Source organism: Sodiomyces alkalinus (assembly GCF_003711515.1).
Source record: "Sodiomyces alkalinus F11 unplaced genomic scaffold SODALscaffold_1, whole genome shotgun sequence".
In the NCBI taxonomy this organism is placed as follows: domain Eukaryota; kingdom Fungi; phylum Ascomycota; class Sordariomycetes; order Glomerellales; family Plectosphaerellaceae; genus Sodiomyces; species Sodiomyces alkalinus.
Genome location: NW_021167079.1, coordinates 1,536,306 through 1,549,554, shown reverse-complemented (window position 1 = coordinate 1,549,554; position 13,249 = coordinate 1,536,306). Strand labels below are relative to the sequence as shown.

Sequence of the window (13,249 nt, the reverse complement as noted above, 5' to 3'; positions counted from 1 at the left end):
GGGGGGGGGAGATCGACAAAATACAAGTCCCTCGTTTGCTCTCTCAGGTCATCACCGCCTACTTTCATCCGCACGCCCTCGGTACCCTTTACGGATGTTAGTCGACGGAAGACGGAAGATCCCGTGGCATGCGCGATTCTTTGCACACGTCGGCTACTCTTTTCAGAGAATGCCCAACGGGCCTCCTCCGGTGAATTGCTGTCCACAGTGTATATACGAGTAGGTATGTGTGTACCTTATGTATCATCGTGGCGTAGTCGAGCCGTGCCGCTTCCCGCCATGGTAGCAGCTATACCTACCTGCTATACGCTACAGTCGCGCGCCACACGATTAGAATGGAGACGTGGAATCATGGCGATAAGAACCGATTCGTCGACCTGCCTCTTTTGTTCCGGCTGGCAAACAGAAAAGAGGGGGGAGGGAGGGGAAACGCTCACCGACATTCTTCCTTGCATCTTCCAAGCATCGCCCGCCCTAACGCTTCCCCCGGGCCGACCCATACGCTTCGTACTCCCATACTCGGTTACGGAGTGGTTGCCACATAATTACATAGTTGCCGCACTCTTCCGCGCTGGACATTCAGATAGATTTATCTACGTGTACCTTAGACGACCGCCACGGGTTGAGTACTTCGTGCGAATAAAACAACATCACACCTACACCCACTGTGCGAATGGATAGATACTTGATGCCACCGGCACTGCCGTCAAGGCGCATCCTACCTAGGTACTTTGGACTTTGCACAAACGCCAACAGTAAGTACATGTACATGTACGTTGTAGGTAGTAGGATTCCGGATGTCGGATGTCGGATGTTTCGAAGTGCCGGAGTGAGAAGCAGGAATTAATGATGGCGGGCGGATATGACGATGTGCGCCGTGCGTTTGAGGCCGGGAGAATACTGTACATGATTCTCGGTTAACATCCAATCAAGCTCTCGTAATGATAATCGACGCATCGTGTAACAAGAGTCGCGTGTCACATGGCGGGTCTACCAAACACGCTGCCGCCAACGTCTCTGTCTCACCGGTGTCATCATCCCTCAAGAAACGGATCAGCTTCTCATTTCCCTCGCATGGCAGCCCTGCTGCCATTGACCGCCCTAGGTACTGTTCTCGACTTTTCTCGACGGGGGATGTGCCTGGTAGAAACGAAAGCCGGGGGTAGATCATCCCCTCGAGACTCTCCACCCGGACCGAGCAGCGCTTCCCCGAGAGGACCAGACCAGCTGGCTTCATTTCGTGCATCGCCGAATGATTACAGTATGTACCGCCATTACTCAGTCCGGGGTGCGAACGACCACGCGTACCTGTACGTCAGTCAACAGGAAACATGCCGATTGTGTAGGTCATTATGTCTCTGCGAACGTGCGACATGACGAATTGGTGCCGTCAATGATTTATCGATGGGTCCCCCGGCATGTTGTCGGTGGATGACTGCAAGTTTGTAATTTTTGATCGAAAACGTGTGATCCTCGTATGCCAAGTAGCGGGCCGTTCTGGTTGCCCTGACGTCTCGTCATCTTTACAGCGCACTTTGTCCTTTCTCTCGTACGGTAGTGAATTTAATCATGTCCCGCTTATTTTAAATTTCTTTTTTTCCCCATTCCAATTTCTTTTCTGAAATCACCAAACCATCGATTGATGGTCGGTTAATCGGTTGTCGATGATAGCATCGCGTACTTCGTACATGAACTATAACACTAACCGAAGGACCGATATCTAATCCCAAGCGGTGGAACACGACAAGCAAGCCGATTTAGAGTTGTGTAACAAATCGGACAGGCCAACCGCTGGTGACACGGTGGCTGGACAAGTGATATGTCGTATTCGAACTCACTCCATCCCAAGCCATACAGCCACGTACATACCAAGACGCAATAAAACGTACACTACAACGTACGGATTACACGTACTATCGGATATTAAATCGTTGACCGGGAAGTGACTTTGGCCCTATACGGCGGAGTATTCGTACAAACAAGTAACCAAATGGGTCGAAAAATTGAGTGGCTAAGCCAGGAACTCCGAGGAAAGGCTTGTAAATGCTTGTTGTTCTGGATGCCTCGACGTGCCTTCACGCATAGACCAAGGAAAAAGTTCGGACCAATGAATTTATTAAGCGATGACTTCGTAGATGCGTGATGCAGCAACTTATCTGCAGCTTCTGGGCATTCGACGCTCGTCTCGTGCGCCAGCATACTTCTTGCCCATTCGTGGTCCTGACTTGCTCGTTTTTCGGCTAATGGGCAAGGGGGGGAAAAGAGGAAAAAAGAAAAGAAAAAAAGGAGAACGGCCCAGCGGCTCCGGTACATGGACCAGCTTCCAGGCGGGGGAACGAAGGATTGCAGAGGGACTTGTTGAGATGGCCATAAGAAGGAGCTGAGAGGCGGGGGGACGGGCTTATGCAAGGACTGCGGCGGTTGCAGAATCGTAGGCGCATCGCAAAAAAATGCAAAATGCACCACCATCTAGCGGTCTGCAAGTCGATGGGGGGTGGTTTGGTGGGGAGGAAGCGGGAAGGAGGGGAGGGTGGCAAGAGCCGAACAAAGGACTTTACACGTAGACACAGTCTATGTATGTGCGTGTACGTTGTACGCGGACAAGGCGATGATCTACAAGCGAAGATCCGAGCAAAGGAACATTTCTTGGTCGCACGACAGCGGCATGTATGCATGGCTCAATGTTGCACCGGATCGATCGATAGACGGAGTCGATTGCATCCAAGTAACATCCACATCAAAAGAGACGGAGACATTTACACTTACTGGCAACAGGGGCGATTCGCCCATCTCATCATCCCACAGGGCGCTCCCTGCGTCCCGCTGCCACCCTACACTACACTTACTCCGCACGTAAGCTTTCTGTCGAGGACAACTTAGGGAAACGGGCAGGGTAAGTTGCCAGCTGACTCGCCGGCATACTTCGTAAAAGTGTCGAACTGCCACAGGCTGGATGCATTGACGGTTTATGTTTTTAGTAGTACGACGCCGAGACAAGGGCATGAAACCACACCTGCCGACGCGCCGCTACTGCCCTTTGTCGGCTAGACACAAAAGCTCGGGTACGATTCATATGAACACAAAGAAGAACGCAAAGCGAGTGGGCAACGATACGACGGAGGAGTGGATATGCGGAGCGATGTGGAGGTGTAGGTTAAGGTAGGTTACCTTGGAGAGTATCCGTACACTAAGGTCACAATCCCTAACCTGAGACGAGACGATCCGGAGAAGGGAACCACGGCAGTTAATTCAGAGGGAAAAGCTTAATTGCGGCATTAAGATGAAAATGTCTATGGCCCTACTTCGTAATTACAGTCTCCGCGCATCCTTTGCCTGTTTGGTTTAAAATGTCCCTTCGGAGGACGAATTTATTACTTCGTGAAATTAAATGACTGCCTTGTGAACCACTAGGGATCTTGTGGCGACCTGCCATAGTTACGAGATGCAGCTAGGGACCTGAGGAGAGAGAGAGATGTACGTTGTAGTGGCACGTAATTAGGGGCGGCCCGCACCATCAAGCGCACCGTGGAAGGGAGGGTCCATTACTTCCATTATACTACCAGGTACCTACCTACGGTACCTTACTTACTGACAACGTAGCATCCGTATAGGAATGTGTGTACCTAGCGGACTGCCAGTCCCCTAGAGTCACGGCAAATGAATGCCTGACTCGTGTCCAACGGCTTAACGCTGTAGACAGCATTTTGTTAGTTAGAGCAGAAACATTAATTTCCCATCGTTCATCGTTTATATGAAAACAGAGCACTTGTCGTGGTATCTGATGTATATAACCTCTCCGTGCTTCTCTGGCTCTTCTATTTGAGACGACTAAGAAGCATTGCTTCGGGCCATCGCTGGATGGATCCGGTGGCTTGATTAAAAAAAAAACCCCCGGTCTGTGGGAGAAAGAGAAGAAAAGAAGCGCGCTTCCTTCCACCTTCTAGCATAGTGCTCATACATGTACCTACCCTGGATTTTTCAGGGACCACTCGTACAGGTACCTAAGCCGAGCTACGAGGGACTAGGAAGCCCCAGGTCCACTTCTGCCAACCATCAAAAGACGTGAGTAAATAAAGACCGGAGTCCGCGTGCCGCTCACCGTTGACAAGGAGCATGTACTGGACGTCCTGGGGTAGGTACGGATACGCGGCTAATACTTCGGTGAACGTACCTCCTTTCTGCCCACGATCCCACGATGGAAGCCAGCGGAGCGGAACTTGCCATTTTCCATGGGCCATCAACCTGGTAGGGCAGGCATGGGCGAGAGCTAACTTCCAACCCATCCGATCTGACACGTTGGTTTAATAGATTGTGATCCCCTTCTCTCGATCCCACTCATTTTCTACCCTTTCTACCATTTCTGCCTCTCCTCCTCCTCTCGACATCCCACAAACACAAAACCGGCGGCCCCTACCTCCCCTTCCCGCCTTTGCTGACCAACCTCACACATTCTGTCTGACACGCACACGGATACGGGTACCGGACAACTCATTCTTAGCTTGGGGTCAACACGACGAAAAGGGTACAAACGTCCGACTTCCTTCCACCTACTACCGTTGTATATGCGACTTCGTGCCGGGCAGCTAGAGTTCCGCGCCCGGACGCATCCTCCTTTCTTGTTGCTGATCGCCGACCAAACAGGGGTGGGACGAACAGTGCGCTCTTGTGCCTACCTGGCTGCACTGCACTGCATGCAATTGCCATCGAAATACACTACTGCTGCGACCCTACGGAGTACATGTACGGGCTAGCTACCGGATATCCTCGAACTCGACCCGGTCGCCGTCTCTGCCGCCCCCGTCACGAGATGCAAATCCATTGGCAGAAACACTGAACCCACATCCTCACCCCAAACTTTTGCGCAACTCTCTCTGGCCTCTCTCCGCTCTGTGTCTCGCCTGTCGCACCGTGGTCTCATTTTACAAAAGTACAAAGTAATTACCGTCCCTACTTAGCGGCCCTCCCTCGACAACCCTATAACCTCAACCTACCGAAACGGATGTACGGATGCGAATCGAGCGATTAAATACCCACCCATTTATCTGTTTCACCTCCGACCGCTGCCCATCAATATAAGCTCGCACCCAATTGCTTCTCCCCTGCAAGCGGGCACGAAAAAAGGCCCTGCAAATTATTAGATACCTACAACAACTTCCAGTCCTTTATCTTCTCCTCGCTTTCTGCCCATCCTATTTCAATCACCAGCCCTTTTTTTCTTTTCCTTTCTGAAGGCGTTAGGTTGGAATATACCTAACGTCTTCCCAATTCGGTCATCACGGCTCACCCGGAAGACCCCCGGGACTTGGTTATGGATGCACTTCGCCGCATCACGAACAACGTCCCCGACTGGCTCGGCCGACTCGATAGACTCGGTACTCAGATCGATCAGCGCCAGGCCGAGCTCGCCGCCCTGGGCGGTAGCAGCTCGGCGCGGTCCATCAAGAACAAAGGTTCCACAGAGTCATTGAAGCTCAACGACCCCATCGAACCCGTCGACCCCGTCGACCCCGACGCCCGCGCCCGGACACCTGCAGCTCCCGTGACGGATGGCGCAACGAGACCGGACGGAAGGAACAGTTACCAGCCCCCCAGCCCTGGCGGTAGCGCGACGCCGTCGGCCGTGCAAAGGCAAACACAGCAGGCGGTAGCGAAAGCCCAGGCACGGGCGCGTGCCCATGTCCAGAAGCGCCACAGACCCGGGTCCATGATCTCTGCTGACAACGCCCCTACCCAATATCGATCCCGAACCATGATCATCGTCTACTACGATAGTTACGTGCAGAGCTTCTTCGAAGAGCTCGTCAAGTTCGTCTCTGCCAGCCGGAACCTCATGCGGAAAGCGAGGATGGCCGCAAAGGTCGCACAGATTCGCCGCCTCGCCGAGATGGACACGCCCCACGACAGCGAGGGTTCGGACGGGTCGGAGCTCGAGCCGGGTGCCGCCGGAGCGAACGGAGGAGATCTGGAGCCGCTTCCTTCGCTACGCTACATGAGCACAAGACGCATGGGTCCTGCAGGCCTTACGGGTCGGTTGGTGGGGGCACCGATGGCGACTGGTCCGAGGTACTCCTCTAGGACTCAGACAAGAGAAAGCGTGCTGGGAGGCGTCGGGAAGGACCCGTTCGAGGACCTGGACAAAAAATTGGAGTCTGTGCAGGCCATGTGCGAGCATGCGGCCCACCAGTTCCTCCGCCATGGCGACTGCATGGAGGACGTGGCCAAGATACAGGACCAGCTGTCCGCGACAAAAGCCCTGGCCGACAAGGAGATTGAGAGGATACAGCGGGAGGACCCGGATCTTTTGAAGGACACGAGCGAGGCGGGCAAGGCTCGAACGCATAGGCCGGCGAGCATGCGTCGAGAATACAACTATACTCGGTCCAAGAGCCCGTGCCTGTCGTCGTCGATGAAGCTGGAAGTCGACGACCGACTGGAGGTTGACGACGGGCTCGAGGCGGAACAGCCGGTTCTGACACCCGCACCGACAACGATGCCAAGGCAAACAATGGACACACCCGGCAAAATCGAGGCAGATGATGCACCTCTGGAGGCCGATGACAATGATGAGGGATTGGGCGAGATGGATATGGCGCCCCCGAAAATCCAGTTTCGGTCGACACGGACAATGCGGAGGCCACTGAAGGCATGAAGCCGTGGACCCTTTGCACTCTTACACCCAATGGACTGGTGGATAATTTCTGGCGACAGGCGGGAATATGACTAGCATTTTTCTTTTGCATTTTACTGAGCTGGAAAGGTGGAAAAAAACATATTTTTTTTTTTGCCTAAAAACATGGCTATATCGGACTGTGTTTTGGTTGGTACATCTTTTTCACCACCGCCTTCTGTCTTCCCCTTTTCCTGCTCATAGCATATGGCGATTGGTTGCACGTCTGAAGTGTTTGGGTTTTCTTTGAAACGACGGATTCAAAAAGAAAAGTGGGAAAACGGAACACGTTTCAGTTGAGACGACTGCAAACCTTGCGGTGGGATAGAACAGGCTCGGGCTCGGGCTCGGACTCGGGACTCGGGACCTGAACAGATTGGAGTAGGCATACTTGGTCTTAATTCGTTTCCACCACCGCTACGGCAGCAATAACAGGAACGGTTACGACGTTATACTTGACATTGCGTACTTTTAACTTTCGGCGGCCCTCTAAGGTAGAGTAGCCGTAGACGGAGCTAGTCGGCCGCGTTCCCGTGCGTATACATCCCTACACGGATACAATATTACGGAATGCTACACATTGCCGGCTCCTCGAAAGACCGTCGGCGCCTCCTATGGGTAGTACTAGTACTGCTACCCAAGGCTGAATTCGGAGACTATGATGCCGCTCACTCCGTTATTCGTAAATTCAGCGTCCACTTGCCTTGTTTTTATCGGCCGCCGCCCACGATACCATGTTGATACAGGAGTAAACAAGTCCAATATAGGGCATCGCGGATCGAACCGTCGAACCGTGCGCGGTCCGTAGGGTATTGCGTCGGAGGGTAAGTGTTCAACTACTCCCCGTATATCGTGTTACTGTTCATCCGATGCTCCCGTTCGTCCTCGGAGAGAACGCCTCGGATTCAAGGTCAATGTACTCCGTACTTTGTGTACCTGTACCCATATTTGGATTCGGATACCCCGCGGTGGGGCTGCACCAAGAGAGGTAGGTACACGTGTACTCCCACGGAACAGTGTAGCTACCCCTCAATACACAGTTTCAAAACACGATATTATTATGACAGCAGGACACACACAGTGCGGTGTGCACGTGGAGGCAACTGGAATTCAACGACTACCGAAAACGTCACCGCGGGGAAACCCAAAGTCAGACCAAACAAAACAACACCAGAAGACGCTAAGGCGGTCGAGGGTTGTTCACCGATCTCCAGATACAACGTACATCACGATACATCACGATCTGTCATTCCCTCTTTTCCACCGTGCTTGGTGTTTTCACCATCGGACGAGTATCTACCGCGACCCCAATCTAACCCAATTCGACCCCATCGTTCTTTGGCCGTTTCTCGACACCCAAGAAAACCAGGAAACATAGGGGTCATGGCCGAAGTCAAGGCTAACGCGGAGGCCTTGATTCCTCGGTTCAAGTTTGAGAGGCTGCTTAATCAAGGTAACGTTCGGAAGGACTCCACCCCAGCGCTTTGATTTCTCAATTTTCTTTTTTTTTCTCCTTCGGTTTCTTTTGCTTCCGTCATGTCGCGTTTCTGGCTCCAAGATAACCTCCCAACGTCCCAAGCAGATCCGTAGCTACTCATATACTAATCCAATTTCATTATATCTCTGTAGACCAGGCAGGTAGAAGATCTGCCCTTCTCGGTAGCATTGACAGCAAACCCGCCCTCATCGTACTCGAACGGGCCCCCTTCCCTACCGACACGGCCTACCTCGGCGCCGTACCCGCCTCGCTCGCTCGGCTCCGGAACTTGGGTGCAAACGATGTCTACTTTTGGTTCTTGGGCCGTAGTAACGGGCTACCTGATCCCACGACACCGACACCGACAACGGCAACGGCAACGGCGGCCGCCAACAACGACTTCTTCGCCGATCTCAAGATCAACCTCATATACCCCTGCACGGAGACGCACATCAAAAAGTACAGCAAACAACCCGTCCGGCTCGTGACGGAGACGCCGCAGATCTACCGCGACCACGTGCGGCCGTACATGCAGCGGAAGCGCGCCGAAGGGCGCCTCAACTGGGCCTACAACATCATCGAAGGGCGCACCGAGGTGGAGGACGTCATCTTCCGCACCCCGCTCGGCGCCGCGGGGGACGAGGGTTTCCTCCTCCTCCCGGACCTCAACTGGGACCGCGCGACCCTCGACGCGCTGCACCTCCTCGCCCTCGTCGAGCGCCGCGACCTCTGGAGCCTGCGGGACCTGCGCCGCCGCCACGTCCCCTGGCTGCACCACATGCGCGCGCGCCTCGTCGGCGCCACCGTCGCGCGCTACCCGTCCCTCGAGCCAGACCAGCTCAAGCTGTACGTGCATTACCAGCCGACCTATTACCATTTCCACGTCCACATTGTCCACGTCCAGCTCGAGGCCGGGGCGACCCAGGCCACGGGCAAGGCGATCGGGTTGGACGGCATCATCGAGACGTTGGAGGCCATGGGCATGGGCGGGGATGACGACGAGAAGGGCATGGACTGCATGTCTCTTAGCTACACATTAGGCGAGGCGAGCGAACTATGGACAGAGGTATTCGCGCCTCTGAAGGCGCAACAGAAACAGAAGCAACAACAATAACCACCACAACAACAACAACAATAACAATAACAGCAACAACGACAAGCAGAGAAAAGGCAGAATCTCAGTTAAGCCGGCCGTTGGTACAACTTTTCAATGTTCATCACGAGGTCATTCACGCCCGGACCGTGCGGGCAGTCTTTCCATTCCCCTCCGTCGCGGATGCAGTATACCTCTTCGTTGAGCCGGACGGTGCAGCTCAACTTCACGCCGGCCTAGCAAAAAAGGGGTGGGAAAAGCATGCCAGAATATTAGCTTGGGGTATTTTTTACACATGGCACTTTAAGATACCAAAAGAGACAAAAGGAGGGGGGGGAGGCAAAGGGCAAAGCATGGGAACTTCTGGGTCCTCTCACCTCTGTCGACCTCGTCACACTGTCCCGCAGCATGCCGACGCCGTACGCTCCATCTTCCTTGATGGCGCAGTCGTTCAGCGCCTGGAAATCAATGGCGTGTTCAAGCGCACAGGCCTCGATGAGGTCTCTCTTGGGGATGTTCCTCCAGTCGCGCGTGATGCACATGGTGAACCCGAGGTTGATCTTGGGATCGGGGTATAGCTTGGCGGCGCAGAGCTCGATGATGTTTCCCATGCCTGCGGAAGTCGTGGTTGTTAGAGTGTTCATTGCGAAGACGTTGGGTGGGAAATATAAAGAAACCGGGGGGGGAGGGTCGGGACACCAACATTCGTCGGGACCATGTCGGCAATCGACACCGTCATTTTTGGTGGGACTGGATATGATGAAGCGGTTAGCAAGCCCGGTTTGGCACGGCGTACCGCTCGTGTAAACGTACGTCCCAATGAACGATAGAGTCCAGTTGACCTTCTCGTGGACATGTATCATGGCGGGTAGAATCATGTCGCGCAGACAATCCTGTATCGTCGCCCATGGCAAGTCAGTTGTCGGTTATCATCAATGCGCCGTAAAAGACCGATCGATGTAGTATTAATCCCCCCAACCCCAGGTGCGAGGCGACTCACCCTGGCATCCGGACACTTGCTCATGATGTGAGCCTCGAGGGGTACCAGCTTGCGGTCGGCGGGTTCGAGCTGCTTCTGCACTTCGGGCGTCGACGGATGCGGCACGACGGTGTCGGGGCCATGCGGGCGGGGGACGACGGCCGGACTCGAGACGGCCCACCAGACGGTGTAGCCGGCGAAGCAGAGCATCATGAGAAGCATGATGGAACGGCCTCGGCGGTTGGGTCGGGCGGCCGGGAGGTAGAGGCCTCTCTTCTCCTCCATGGCGTTGTCGTGGGGCGGGCGCGAGGGCCGCCGTCACAATGGGTGTTGCGTTGTGTCGGGAGAATTCTCGGGTTTCCAGTATTGGAATGGCGATGAGTATGGATTCGAGATTATGGTCTAGGCGAGGAGTGAGGAGACGATTATGTGTCCATTTTGTGTTTGTGGACAGCCTTTGGATGGTTGCGAGAAATGGCTGGGGCCTATGACGATATTAAAGTACCTGGTACTTCGTAGGTCTGTCTTCTTGGAACAGAGCAGCGAAGTGGTTTAACCCAGCTGTCTCCATACATGTTTGACCTGGGGTATCAGGTAAGGTACCTAAGGTCTGTACCATCCTGACAGCGGACGACAAAGACGGCGCCTGACCTAATCCCCCAAGTCTACGACACTTTGCAAGTACTTTAAGGTACCTTAGGTACCTTATAGTAAGGTATAAGGTAACGTGAGGTAAGGTAAGGTACCTTAAGGTACCTTAGGGTCTGGAATCACTCTGTACAACAACCTTGTATTTTGGTGATACTAGGCCCGTGACTAACTTGCTACAGCAGCCCACGATATATCTAAATGCGCATATGATTTACCTCGGTCATTATCCAGCTGATATCTACCTTAGTTCTTAATTGACTACGAAGTTACGGTACTTACTCAGGGGCTACGTTAAAAAGAGCCCGGATTCGTTTCACTGCCATATCCAGCCCCCTCCACTCGTTGCGTTGCTCAACGCCTGCAGGAACTGACCGCATCAAACGGTCTTTTCCCTAGGTATTCACAGATTCAGCATCGCAAGCACAGGAATTATGGATTCCGGGTTTCAGTCACAAGAGGCCCTGGAAGACTTCCTGGGCCCGATGCTCATCGACTTCGATACCATTCATCGCCTCAGCAACGCATTCTACTCGACCTTTGTCGACCTCGCAGCCAACAATCTCGACCAGTTCCTTCCCACACCCATATCCGAATCGATTCTAAGACCTGTGGGCAAAACGGGCCAAGGAAGGTGAGTTCGATTGATGTGTATGAAAAACGAGTGAACCCGGAGGCTAACCTTTGATGTTTCCCGTGACAAGACATCTGGCCATAGATATGTAAGTAGCAGCATCAGAGCCGTTACATTATTACTGTTGCAGCCATATTTCCCATCAAACACCCCCGGCGGGTTGAAGTTCTGACCTCCTCTCAGTGGCGGAACGAACCTCCGAGTCGGGTTTATTGGACTCTCACGAGATCATGTTCACCCATCTGACAGCCTCCTCGCCAACGGGGCTACATCGGCAAATGGAACCGATGGGGCTTCGGCTTCGTCACCGCGAGTCTCTCGCCTCAAGGAGAGATCATGGCCCATCTCCGAAGCGCTCAAATCGATGGACACGACTCACCTCTTCGACTGGATAGGCGAGTGCATCGCCGCCGTCGTGGCCGAGGCTTGCCGTGACTGGGGTCTTCCTTCCGACAGGGAAATCCCCCTAGGCATCACCTTCAGCTTCCCCATGGTACAGAGATCCCTTAGCGAGGCGACCCTCATGGCCATGGGGAAAGGCTTCACCTTGAAAAGCAACCTCGAAATCGGGCCCTTGCTCCTCGGAGGGTATGAGAAAGCCCGCGGCGGCACCGACACTCTTCTCCCACCTCTCCGCATCACCGCCATCGCAAACGACTCGGTCTCGACGCTGGTGTCGTTCACCTACGAGTACGGCGAGAACGAACACCGGAAGGGATCCATGGGTCTGATCGTGGGCACGGGCTGCAACGCCACCGTGCCACTCAAGCTCGCCCGCCTCCACGAAACCAAGCGGCCCCCCGTCGTCAGCCTCCTGCCCGGCGAGTCCCTGGACGACGTCCGCATCGCCGTCAACACCGAGTGGAGCATCAACGGCACGGCCGCGCCCCTGCGCGAACTGGGCCTCGTCACCGAATGGGACGAGCTCCTCGACGCCGCCGGCGAAGTCCCCGGCTTCCAGCCCCTGGAGTACATGACGGCCGGCAGGTACCTGGGGGAGCTGGGCCGGCTCATGCTGGTCGACCACCTCCGGCGGACGCAGAGACTGGCCCCCGAGGCGCTCCCCGCCGCGCTGACGAGGAGGTTTGGCGTGACGACCACGTTCCTCAGCAAATACAAGGGCCCGGACCCTGCGACTCTTGTGCGCTTGCTCGAATCCGAGTTCCCCGGGTCGACGCCGGCGGCACAGTCGCCTCGCCCTTTCCGGTGGACGGAGGAGATGGCGGCCTCCCTGTACGACATCACCAAGGCGGTCCAGACCCGGGCTGCCGGCATTGTGGCCGCGGGAATCATTGCGCTTTTGAAAGTATCGGAAGACATCCCCGCGGGCAGGCCGACGACGACGACGACGACAACAACAACTACGACAACAACAACAACAGCAACAACAACAGCAACACGAACGGACACTTCAAGCGCCGGCGGCAAGGTCCGGGAGATAGGCGTGGGATATACCGGAGGCTGCATCGTTCACTTCCAAGACTACCTCGCCGACACGCAAGCGTTCGTCGACAGGCTCCTGGAACGGGAGTTTGGGGCGTCGCCGCCGGTCAGGGTGGTGCTCAGTCCGTGTCACGACGGGGGGATCAAGGGGGCGGGTATTCTGGCTGCCGCTGCGCAGTCGAGCATGAGGACCAAGACATGATGATGTATGTATACGGAGGGGAGTGAGGGGAGTGAGTGGAGCGGGATTTTGGGAAGGTGGCACGCGAAGATACCCAAATACAGGGAATAATCTATAGATGGTTCCG

At 54.7% G+C, this 13,249-nt stretch overlaps 4 protein-coding genes across 4 annotated transcripts; 3 read left to right on the top strand and 1 right to left on the bottom strand.

The window, feature by feature from the left end:
• Positions 1-5,308: 5,308 nt before the first annotated feature.
• Positions 5,309-6,649, top strand: SODALDRAFT_269440 (hypothetical protein; the record flags this gene model as incomplete). The annotated part of the gene is made up of 2 exons (XM_028607657.1): positions 5,309-6,030; positions 6,064-6,649. The coding sequence occupies 2 exons, from the start codon at positions 5,309-5,311 to the stop codon at positions 6,647-6,649; spliced, it is 1,308 nt and encodes a 435-aa protein (XP_028469964.1).
• A 1,401-nt stretch (positions 6,650-8,050) lies between these two features.
• On the top strand, positions 8,051-9,258 carry SODALDRAFT_269895 (scavenger mRNA decapping enzyme; the record flags this gene model as incomplete). Its single annotated transcript, XM_028607689.1, has 2 exons — positions 8,051-8,120; positions 8,297-9,258. 2 exons carry the CDS (start codon positions 8,051-8,053, stop codon positions 9,256-9,258), a joined length of 1,032 nt encoding a protein of 343 aa, XP_028469963.1.
• A 68-nt stretch (positions 9,259-9,326) lies between these two features.
• Positions 9,327-10,722, bottom strand: SODALDRAFT_303232 (hypothetical protein; the record flags this gene model as incomplete). Its single annotated transcript, XM_028608948.1, has 5 exons — positions 10,238-10,722; positions 10,051-10,130; positions 9,941-9,987; positions 9,615-9,850; positions 9,327-9,473 (listed from the first exon to the last, which is right to left on the bottom strand). Exons 1-5 carry the CDS (start codon positions 10,499-10,501, stop codon positions 9,327-9,329), a joined length of 774 nt encoding a protein of 257 aa, XP_028469962.1. The 5' UTR covers positions 10,502-10,722.
• A 350-nt stretch (positions 10,723-11,072) lies between these two features.
• SODALDRAFT_326321 (putative hexokinase family protein XprF) lies at positions 11,073-13,249 on the top strand. The gene is made up of 3 exons (XM_028610138.1): positions 11,073-11,498; positions 11,569-11,586; positions 11,682-13,249. The coding sequence occupies exons 1-3, from the start codon at positions 11,299-11,301 to the stop codon at positions 13,141-13,143; spliced, it is 1,680 nt and encodes a 559-aa protein (XP_028469961.1). The 5' UTR covers positions 11,073-11,298; the 3' UTR covers positions 13,144-13,249.

Excerpts from the sequence above, each read along its gene's own strand:
- SODALDRAFT_326321 (XM_028610138.1), top strand. The coding sequence starts at position 11,299 with ATGGATTCCGGGTTTCAGTCACAAGAGGCCCTGGAAGACTTCCTGGGC.